The 11,913-nt window shown below is 33.8% G+C and overlaps 1 protein-coding gene across 1 annotated transcript; it reads right to left on the bottom strand.

Annotated features, from left to right (window-relative positions):
* Window positions 1-323: 323 nt before the first annotated feature.
* On the bottom strand, window positions 324-9,909 carry LOC134272707 (uncharacterized; the record flags this gene model as incomplete). Its single annotated transcript, XM_062754911.1, has 10 exons — window positions 9,782-9,909; window positions 9,482-9,536; window positions 9,066-9,140; window positions 7,952-8,079; window positions 4,627-4,681; window positions 4,313-4,411; window positions 3,766-3,881; window positions 1,714-1,780; window positions 1,145-1,198; window positions 324-439 (listed from the first exon to the last, which is right to left on the bottom strand). Coding segments are annotated over exons 1-10 (888 nt in total), but the record flags the coding sequence as incomplete, so codon positions are not given.
* Window positions 9,910-11,913: the final 2,004 nt, after the last annotated feature.

The following is an 11,913-nucleotide window of genomic DNA, read 5'->3' on the forward strand; positions in this document are numbered from 1 at the left end:
ATTTTTAATCTAAATATTGTGATGAAAAAAAAAATATATCAACAGTCTGTGACAATTGATAACGTTAAATATAATTTTAGCAAAAAAATTGAGTTCAGTTCATCACAAACCTATACATTTGATATCTCGGCAACAATGATGAGCATCGTCTGTGTGACATTGCTGTTCCTTTGAAAGAAAAATCATGTTTGGTTAGTTTGATATTTTATTCAATATTGATAATACAGTGCAAACGTGAGATGTGGTCAATTATCATTAAACAAATAATTATCGTCCTAAACACACGTAAACAAACAGACTAAAAGAACCTCGTAGATATATACCTGCTGTAAACATCTAAGATGTGGAGGACTGTGGTCAGTGTGGTATTCACATTTATCGCAGAGCGAGAAGTGGCATTTACCATTGTGATCACAACTTGGACAAAAAATAAAGTTTTCTAAAAAAAAAAAAAAAATCCTGAAATATCAGCTGATAAAATAAGATAACATAATATTTGATGAGAATAATCTCTCTCTAAAAAAAAAACAAAAAAAAAAAAACAAAAACAAAAAACAAAAAAAAAAAAAAAACAATATAGGATTTTTTTCCTTTTTGAAGTTTTGATTTTCTTTTAAATATATACATTTATTTGTTTATTTGTATCTAAAAATTACTTTGATCTTTGAAGCAATATGAGCTGCATTTTTGAGAATTTTATATTGCTGGTAAAATGTGTTATTATGATTAATCTGTATGTAATCTAAATCCTTATGATCAATAAGACCAAAATAAAGTTTAAAAATGTTTCAGAAGAAATATTTCTGTACAACCTAATATACTGTATTATATAAGAAATCATTATTGTACAGGACGACAATAATTCAATTTTGCTTCAATAAAAGCTTATAAAAAGTTCTTCCATGGCATTATGAACAACAGAAGTTTATAAACGTTCTATTTTCCTGTCATTGAAACAGTTAATTACAAATTTGAAATATTGTTTTCCTATGTCAATCATGCAGCTCATATTGCTTTAAATTTTCTCTAAAAAAAAAAAACCCGGACAAAAAACACATTTGTTTATATTTTTGTTTTAAATCTCAAAAGCATATCAAGTCTTCAAAGGCACATTGTTTTGAAGTTTTATTCAATGGAAACTTACGTAGTGAACTGCTTCCTTGGTCGATAGTATTCACTACAACTCCAAACCATTTTGCTTCAAGGAAATTCAATTTATTAGACGCTGAAATCTTTATTCAAAACAGATAATTAATTTTTCACAGATACTATTTAGTTTTTGTTAGAAGAAAAATTCGATGTAAATACTTGTATATTATTTACTAATTAAAATTGATTGTTATTTTTAGGTCAGGGTAGATAATTATCAATTTTTTAAGACTGATAAATTTTAAATAAATTTCTTCTTTCCTTGAAGGGTCCTTCGGATGAGACCTTAAAAACCGAGGCCCCGTGTCAGCGGCAGGCGTTGGCACGATAAAGATCCCTCACTGCTCAATGGCCCTAAGTGCTGAGTAAAGGTCAAAATTTGAAGCCCTTCGCCGGTACATGTATACGGTGACGTCTCCATATGAGTGAAAAATTCTCGAGAGGGATGTTAAACAATATTCAATCAATCAGTCTTTCCTTGAACATCTGGCTTGTTAAGTTGGGAAAAGACGGGGTTTTATTCCTTTTACCTAAGTTACTTTTGTTGTGTTATCTAGTACTTACTTATACACTCGTCAGTGAGGCAGCAAATCTGTTTATCCCTGTCTTTACATTCTTGTTCATGCCCGTGCTGTTAAAAAATAATGTTATACTACTATAAAAAAAAAGACTTTTTTAAAAAAGTACTTCTGCTTTGACTTTGTGTGAGGGTGGAAAATATTACTATTGTTTATAATGTTGTTTGACCATTCACGGTAGCCTAGTGGTAGAGCGTTTGCTTCGTGATCGGGAGGCCCGGGTTCGATTCTCGTTCGCGGCGCCGCGTCAAACCTAAGACGTAAAAATAGGTAGTGACTGTTCCTTCGCCAAGCGCTCGGCATCAGAAGTGAAAGTCATGGATCTTTCGGATATGACCTTACAAACGTAGGTCCCGTGTCAAGGTAGGCGCTGGCACTATAAAGAACCCTCACTGCTCAATGGCCCTAAGTGCCGAGTATAGGAGTAAATTTTAAGCCCTTCACCGGCATACTGTGACGTCTCCGTAGGAGTGAAAAATTCTCGAAAGACGTAAAACAATATACAATCAATCAATCAATCATTATAACGTTATTTGAGGTGTTGATTGTGACGTCACAATGCCGCTGAACGCGCAATGACTCCCCGGTGAATACGGCCTCAAATACAGTGAATATGTAGTATTATTATATGATTGAATAGTTTTCATCTCTCTGATTGGCTGAGATCCAACTATGTTAGAAAAATACTACGTTGTATTGACCTGCACGTGACGTTCCAGGTCAATACAAGGATTTATTTCCTTGACATTGATCTAAAAATAGATCGGGATATTCCAAATTGATACAAATTGAATTTGGAAAGCTATTTAAACTACTATAACTTTTTTTCATGTGAAGATAAGTTAAGCGAATATATATTTTCGGGTGAGGGTGATAAGAGGGGATGCATGGACACTCCTCCAACACTTTTACTGAAAAACAATTTTTACTTTTTGGCAGTCAGTTTTCCCTGATAATACTCCTTCCTTTAAAACTCTATACTAGAAAAAAGACTGACATAATTTTTTTTCATGGCAACTAAAATTGATTTTAAAAAAAACTTAACAAAAAAATAAATACGACCTGTAAGGTTTATTAACATTTTAATTCTGCTTCTCTCTTAATTGTATTTGGATAGGACTTAATCAAATGCAAACAAGTAATGGGTTTTATCATTTTATTAGTGAATCATATAATAAAACAATTATTGCTGTTTTTTTCGGTCAATACAATGATTTAGCCATCTTCGAAGTACCATATTCACCTCGCCCTCCGGGCTCGGTGAATATTGTACTCCTCAGATGGCTAAATCATTGTATTGACCTCAAAACACAGCAATAATTGTATATTGTTATACCCTTCTAAATAGCTTTCTATATATTTATTACTACTAAAAGTCCAACAAAAGAAATGTTTATTACATCGGTCTAACAATTTCACTGAATACCGGCCTGCTGGTCCAACATAAGAATTGTTAGACCCCAACGTCACTGCTACGTCACAAGTAATTAATCATCGATCAATATCGGGAACACGGAAATAGCCGAAGTTAAAAGCTGCAAGAATTATTGCTACCAGCAAGATAAGGAAGAAGGAAAGGGGGTGTTTGTGATAAATAATTATTGTGATATAATAAAAGTAGAATTAATTTTGTTCTTTCTCAGCTATTGTTTTATATTTACTGATTAAGCCATGATTTTGATTTTCTATATAAAGTAATTGATAACACATTGATTAAATCTTGAGTAAGCACTGAAGGGTCTAACAAAACAGTTATAGACTGGAATTCGGGCAACATATGATTTGTTGGACCTGAAGGTGAAAATGTTGCCCTTGGCATGCCGCCTTGGGCAACATTTTCACCTTCTGGTCCAACAAATCATTTGTTGCCCTCATACCCAGTCAATACCTGTATACTATGAAATGTTTGCGCTTGTATAGATTATATAGGGAGTATAAATAGACTATATAATAATGTGTTGTATTTGACGAATGTCTTCAAATGTATCAATACAATAAAAACTATACAGCGTTTGATTTATAAGTTTTCAATGTAAACCTTTATACATGTTGTGGTTTTATGATCCTCATGATAAACACATCCTGTACAGAAGGTGTAACTTCTAGAAGGATCACAGACGCCGTGACTGCATATTGGACAGGATACATACCTTCCTGAAATTTAAAATTAAGTTGAATGCTCACTTCATTGGGATGAAACATCAAATACAGAATACATATATATATGCACATGATATTAGAGTATCTTGTAAAATGTAATTTAAGTAAAAGCGCTGAGACAAAAGAATTGTTACAAGGGCTGACACTAAAAGAAGTTAATAAAACTTCTCCTTACATGGTTGAAGCACTTTACTCAAAATTAGAATTGTCGTACATGTACAAGACTTTCCTCAGGAGAAGTCAATGATAATACTATACTACCTTGGTGTAATAAGTGGATGGACTAAACATAAACATAAAGTTGTCATATGATGACTTATAAGAAGTTAATAATACATGTACTTCACTACGCTGGTTTATAACTAGTGAGTTGACTAGACATAAAGTTGTCATATGATGACTTGTAATAAGTAATAATACTATACTCTGCTGGTTCATAACATGGTGTGTGGAGGTTGTTTTGTTTGAAGCTGTGGTGGGGTAGGTCGATGGAGTCCTTGGATAATATGTTCCGAAAGCATTGGCTGAAATGAAATAAAAAAGAATTGATATTCCACACAGAACAAGAATCTCTCTCTCTCTTTCTCTCTCTGAGTTCATTTATCAATTATAATACATATAAACATCTCTAATACACGTGCACCTTTAAAGTAAACGCATTCCTTTTTTCACCAAAAGGACATTAAAACAAGATACTCTTTGCTGTACCCACGAAAACGAACAATTTAAAATCATTTACCTATACACGATTCTTCTTTGCAACAAAGGGTGTCATGGTTTTCATGGCAATGTTCCTGTAACACATTTAAAATATTGTGTAAAATTCTGCTAACATTTTATCATACGTAAAAAATTTAATTACCTGAATCATTTTTGTCAAGATTGTAACACTCATAGAAAACACATGTGAACCGTATAGTGGTTTATTTTAATCATAACAAGTATATAACATAACGTTATAGTAAAGTCTATGGCGTCATAGCATTGTGACGTCATGGTTCGGCAAAAGTCATTTACATAAACATGATTATATTGACAAAGGTAAATAAGAAAAGTACTATTGTCTATAATTCACAACATTCTCCGGCCCACCAGAGTGTTCATGTTTCACAACATTCTCCGGCCCACCAAAGTACGAATTGAGTAAGTCCTTGGACCGAGAAATAAAGGGAATTTAAATGAATGATGAATAAAAGATCCCCTAAAAGTTATTCGCAGTGTCACATGAAATGTAACGCTCTTCCGTTAGGTTTAAGTTTGGATTTCCTCTATTTCTTTGAGTTTGGTACCATCACATATGAACAAACTCTCACAAAAAATCGTCCTTCTCTTCACTCTAATGTCCAAAGTACTCCTTGATGAATGCATTCTCCTTGGTTTGAATTTGCCCCTTATGCTGATCAATCTTATGATCCATAGTCTTCATCCTCTTCATCTCTGTTATCTCATTCCGTGACTCGGTGAGGTTCTTGCTGTATGTCCTCTCGACATCTCGAAGTGTTTTGAATGTGTTCTCCTGTTGCCTGATTTTGGTGTCATCCTTGGAAATCCTCTTGAAATCAACAAACTGCATGCCATGAACTTTGTTATCCTCTGTATAGTTCTGAGATAGGTTGCTGTTCTCATGAATGTAGCAGTTTCGTTCCTTTTCTAGTTGGTTGACGATGTTCATCCTTTCCTGGGTCTCCTCTTTGTAACACTATTCCAGGTTACTCTTATGAACATTATCTAGTTTCTTAGATATCACTGATTTCCTCTTCAAACTAGTAATTTGATCTCTAGGAGTTTCCCTCTGCTGCTCTACATCTGAATGAATATTTCCGCCCACTTGCTGAAGTTTCCTACCAGGTGTCTCTCTTGATGATTTGAGCCGTTGTATCTCCTGTTTGAGCGTATTAACTTCAACTTCTTTTTTCTTCAACTCTTCAGCTTGATTCTCAGCTGTCATCTGATTTGTAGCAATTGACTGTGCATGAAATTTGGTCTGAAGCTTTGCAAACTGGGTATGTAAAATGTTTACATCCTTCATGGTTTTCTCAGTCAAAATCCTCTGCTCTGTTATCTGTTGTTCCAATGTTGCAATGACACATTTATAGCTCTTGATTTCATCCTGTAGATTCTTGATTTCCCTGGTCTTTGCATCCAGTTCAGCCTTTGCTTGTAATGCATGGGTATTCCTCCTTTTGGTTTTGACTGCATTATGAGCAGAACACAAACTTGTGTGATGACGTTTTTTGCAGATTTTGCAATTGGATTTGGATTGATAGTCTGTAACACGATGTCTCCCTAAACAATTAGAGCACAGTTTGTCTCGTCTGACAATTTTCATCCGGTCATTGTGTTTTATGTATCTTGTACAGCCACTTGAATGATGCGACTCCTTGCAAAATGCACAGCAAACTTGATGATTCCGAGGACTGTAGTTCCGTTGTGGTTGCTCATCACTGGATTCTAAGTTCATGTAGAAAATAACTGTAGCAAGGTCTTCTGTTGTGTCCATATGAGTTCCTGTTTCTAGTATTTCAAATTCCTTGTATAGAGCTTTTCGTAAGTCGCCTAGTAACCAATCGGTAGGTCCATGCTCGCGTGCCAAATTTTTGCGTAATTCACAAGGTAATTTGTTAAGAATCACAGGAACTAGAAGCGAACCATATGTATCTTCAGCTTGTCCGTAAGATTCTAAACCTCTGACGTATGTCTCCACTTGGTCATGAAAATGACGCAGACTTGTGAGATTATTCTTGGGAGCGGGTAGGTCTAAGAGCGCTTGCATGTATGACTGAGTTATCTTATGTTTTTGTCCAAACCTTTCATGTAGAAGCTCAATCGCTCTGTTGTAGTTTGCATGTGTGAGTGCAAATCCTGAAATGGTGTTTGATGCCTCTTCTGCTACTAAAGACTTTAAGTAATTAAACTTTTGAACTTCTGTCAATGTGTTGTTGCTATGAATAGCCGAATCTAATGAATCCCAGAATGACTGCCACTCCAACACATTTCCCTCAAAAATGGGTAAGTTTAATTTCGGAAGTTTGTGAAAGTTACCACTGTTTGGATTTGAATGAAAGCTTGTAAGGGACTGATGAGTTCTTGAATTTTCACTGAAATTGTGTCTTGATTGACTATTCTCTTCAATTTGTGAATTTTTATTCTGGTTTGAATAAATGTTTGCTGCTGGATTCAAATTTGAACGATGAACTATCAGATGTTTCTTAAATTTTCTCATTTTAGAATTAAGATTGAAATTGTACTTATCTGTCTCCAGTATTTCTCTCTCAATATCCTCCTCTGCTGTTTCTGTTAGAATTTTTTCATCCAGATCTATGAGAATTTCCTGTTTGTCTGTCAATGTCTCCAATTGCCTCAGTTTCCTCTGCATCTGCATTTTCTTCATTCAGTCTTTTTAGAAGTCTGGTTTCAGCACTTCTCTGTCCTGCTCTTACTGCCTTCAGTTTAGAAGTCATCTCTCCTCTTTGGTCACGGCACCAATGTCAAGATTGTAGCACTCATAGAAAACACTTCTGAACCGTATAGTGGTTTACTTGAAACTCAACAAGTATATAACATAACGTTATAGTAACGTCTATGACGTCATAGTACTGCGACGTCATAGTTCGGCAAAAGTCACTTACATAAACATGATTATATTGACAAAGGTAAATTAGAAAAGCACTTATGTCTATAATTCACAACATTCTCCGGCCCATCAAAGTGTCCATATTTCACAACATTCTCCGGCCCACCAGAGTGTCCATGTTTCACAACAATTTTATTTACAAATCCACAACAAAATAAAAATAATAAAGTCATGGATCATTGCTTAACTCATTTATAAAATGAAAGTTGAAATTGATAATTTTAGGAATAGCGAAATAATTTTAATTTTTATTTTTTGCGTACATACTTAACATAAAAGTGCTTCGCACTTTAATTCAGTTTTTTGAGTAAAAAGGCATGAGTTTACACATCGATAAATTCTGGGGAAAAAACGTTTAATCCTATAATGAATCTTATAAACAGTTTAAATATTTCATAGGGAATTGAATTTGAAAGTTTGTTGTACATACATTTCCCTTCAAACAATGGACATCTGGAAACTGTCCGGTATGTAGGTGGAATTTACACATGTGACACGTGTCACGATTCACAAAGTCACAGAATCCTCCATGACAATGGGGGCAATGAACACTGGGATCTGCAACATCAGTAAATCTGATATATAGAGGATCTATATTCTGTCATTTGATATTGGCTTTATCCAACGAGTTGAAATGGTGTGTATATTCGCGAGGCTTGCCGAACGAATATACACCATTTCAACGAGTTGGATAAAGCAAATATCAAATCACACAATTATAGATGTTCTATTTATCTCATACGACTTTCGTTTTAACAAAACTTTGAGACTTCCCCCGAAAACTACATGAATGATTGCCAATTCAAATTGATGACGTATAACTTGATGACGTTGCACTGTTGATGTTGACATGCTTCGAAAGAAAGTAGATCGTGTTCAAAGTTAAATTTTTTGCTATCTGCGTCTATGAAAACATTATGTGACATTTGCTGGATCTTTACATCAAACGAACTTCTGACTGAAAGTTGTAAGGACCATGGGATCGTGAAAATTAACTCTTTGTACGGTGGCATAGGTCTCCCTACTTGTAGAATCATTGTTGATCCATGGTAATTTACACCTACATTACATGTACTAGGTAGGCATACGTAGTATAATATAAGAAAGCATTATTGCAAATGTTAAAGGAATCTTATAACAACAACCTACTGCTAGTCTTTACCTTTTCCGAAAACGATTTAAAAAACATTTGTATTCAAATAGCCAATACAGGTTCCTTGATAAAATAAGACACTTCTTTGACATATACGAGTCTTTTTCTTGCTTTAACGATATTATTGCCCTTTATGATTCATTTTATAAGGGCAATAATTTTCACAAATACAATTTCAATAAAATAAAATCTTGAAGCGAGGGATCGTGTCAAAACCGGAGGTGCTGTTGATAAAGCATCTACCCGTGGATAAAGCATAAGTTTATCCAACGGCCTGTATCACCCACACGTATGAGATAAAATAAATGTCAAATACAAAGTAATGAATAACTAAACCAAGGATTTGTGAATACAAGATATTTCAAGCATCATATCGGTAACAGCACTGTACCAGTAATGTGGATTTCTTTGCTTGTAGTAGGACGTATAGATGAAGCACTGGGATAAAAAGATCCAAATGCACGTGCTACAATTATAATGAATACGTATAATGAATACGCTTGGTTGAAAAGTCCTTTGAAGAAACATAAAACTAAATGAAAGCTGTAGGTTATAGTATTCAAAGGCTGATCAGAAATGACAGGATATGAGTGCCATTCACAAACAATAGCTGAACTATTTGAAATACTTTCAATTGGAAAATGAACCTTTTTCTTATATACATAAAGAAATACATGAAATAATTGTAAGGAATAAACGACGAAACAATTAAGTTAGTTTGTGAATTAATATGAAAGAATAATTTTGATCAAGAATCAGTAAATACATGTTAAATAGTGTAAGTGGATGGAATAAAAGTAGAGATACCTATGCAGGACTCGTCACTGCAGCAGAGCGTGTTGTGGTTAACGTTGCAATGTTCCTACAACACACATCATGTAGAATAGTCATATAAAGAGGGTGTTAACAATTCTGAGTCTGAAATGTATAGCATCTAAGTTATTGTTATAATTAACTATATAATTCACTAACTGAGCGTTTAATTCAAATTTTACGTTTCTCATCTCGCCTACATCTGTGTTTTGAAAAAATTCATGTATATATCTACGAACATGTACCAAGTACTTGAAATATTTAAAATCAAGACGGGAAAGAATATTGACCTACATTTTCCTTCAAACAATGAACATGAGGTAATTGTCCCTCATGTAAGTCAAATTTACACATGTGACACGTGTCTCGATTGACAAAGTCACAGTAACCTCCGTGGCAGGTGGGGCAGTGTGCCATAGAATCTGTATAATAAACAGCAAGGAAATGTGAAATCCAGGAACATTGTAGCGTAAAGTGATCGAGGAAATATCAGCTTTTATTTAAGTATTGAAGTTTTTATGCATATGCATTTTTTTTACTTTTTGAGACAAAGACATCACCTGTATAAGTTATTTGTTGGGTTGTGGTGTTGGTAATGTGCAATTCCCTAAAAAAGGAAGCTGAAATAAAGAACCTAAAATGACCTTGGCTCTATTTTCGTTTGAAAAAAGTTGAAAAGGTAACTAGAAGTGAAAAGTATTTACCAAGACAAGCTTCAGAATCACAGCAGTGATGATGATCGTCCGAGTGACAATGTCCAGCCTGTAAATGGCATTAAATATGTTTCATCAACACAATATAGTGGGTTTTTTATGAATTCCTAAGCTTACATTAGTGATATAGTAAGTTGGAATTGTTTTAGAAAAATCAGAGCATACAAAAAGACGAAAATTTGGGATATCAATATGAAGATATTGGGCCTAATCTGCAAATTACAGATCAAAACAATGTAATAACGCAAAATTTTGAATTGAAAAGTTAAAAAAAATAAATAGCATATGTGGTGAAAATAACCCTGGATACAATATTTAGACCAAAGATGAAACCATGAAAAAACTAAAATTGCAATTTTACTTTCATCTCAACATCCTTTCACCGCAAAAAAATAATCTCGGCTCATTTGATTCAATACCAAAGTGCATGATCTACTCATGAAACCTAATATGGACATAACGAACAGTATTAAAGTCAAATATATAAAACAATACAAAATAGGAGAAGAGCAAACACGGACCTCCAAAATATTAGAGGTTGGACCAGGTACCATGGAGGACTGAGCATCCCCTACCGACAAGTCAAACCCACCGTGTGCTCCATGTTATGATCGGGAAATAACGGGAAAATCCGTCGTCTATTCAGTGTGTTAATAATGGAACAACAATAAGTATGAAAACCGTCAGTCAGCATTCAACTCAATGACAAATTGTATTTGTATTAAACGAGACTTCTGAAATTCTTGTTTCATCAACTTGTTTGTCATTAATTTACCTCGTTTTAGAAATTGTTCACACGTAGAGCATGCTCTTGTGTATCGAATCAACTGATCAATATGATAATTCCGAATGCATGCTTTGCCCTGTTTCCATATCACTTTTTTCATTATTTTTTTTTTCTCATTGGAACGAAGGAAGAAAGGATGAGGAAATACATGAACGTTTTACCTAAATATAGAGCTGATTTACTAGGGAATCTGAATAAAGACTCTCACAAAATATTCCTTCAATGATGAAAAAATCCTACAGATAAGATTATTGACATTGTATGTAAAAGTAAAATCAGTCTTGCTGTTTAAATATCATTAAAAGAATTGGCATACATCATGCACATGTATTTACACACCCTCTATCAAAAATAAGAGAACAAAAACACACGTAGTTTTGTTCAGTCTCCGTCTCAGTTAACAGAAATCTTCACAATAAATCTAAGAATGTTACATACTCTCAAGTGTATTTTGTCTCGAGATTTGTACATGTACTAATTTATATTACAACTACATGCGTTTTGCTGTTGACAAAGCTGTTCATGTACAAAATAATACTTGTATTTATACTATTAAAGTCAAATAATTCAGCATACATAATAGAGCTACTCTTTCTTGTAATTTGACGGCTCATATAAGCTGTTTTTAGAGGTCCGCGTTTTCTCTGACCTCATTTTGTATACTATAAATGGAATTTGAATACTGTTCGTTTTCACCATATTTCATAAATTTTGTTTTTATTCCATTAGTGAAGGTTTAATTCTAATTTGATTTTAAAATGAATTTTATGTCAAATAATGTATTTAGATTTGAAAAATTTCGGTTTAATTTCAAGCTGTTATTTACAATTTTTATATTATAGGATATGACTGAAATTGTCCAAAAGCTGACCAGTGACGAATCCATTTACATCAAATTAACAATGAATATAAGTTTTTTCCAGCAG

Source organism: Saccostrea cucullata, unplaced genomic scaffold (genome assembly GCF_032062105.1).
Source record: "Saccostrea cucullata isolate Sc308-1 unplaced genomic scaffold, CSIRO_AGI_Scuc_v1 ctg8228, whole genome shotgun sequence".
Classification (NCBI taxonomy): domain Eukaryota; kingdom Metazoa; phylum Mollusca; class Bivalvia; order Ostreida; family Ostreidae; genus Saccostrea; species Saccostrea cuccullata.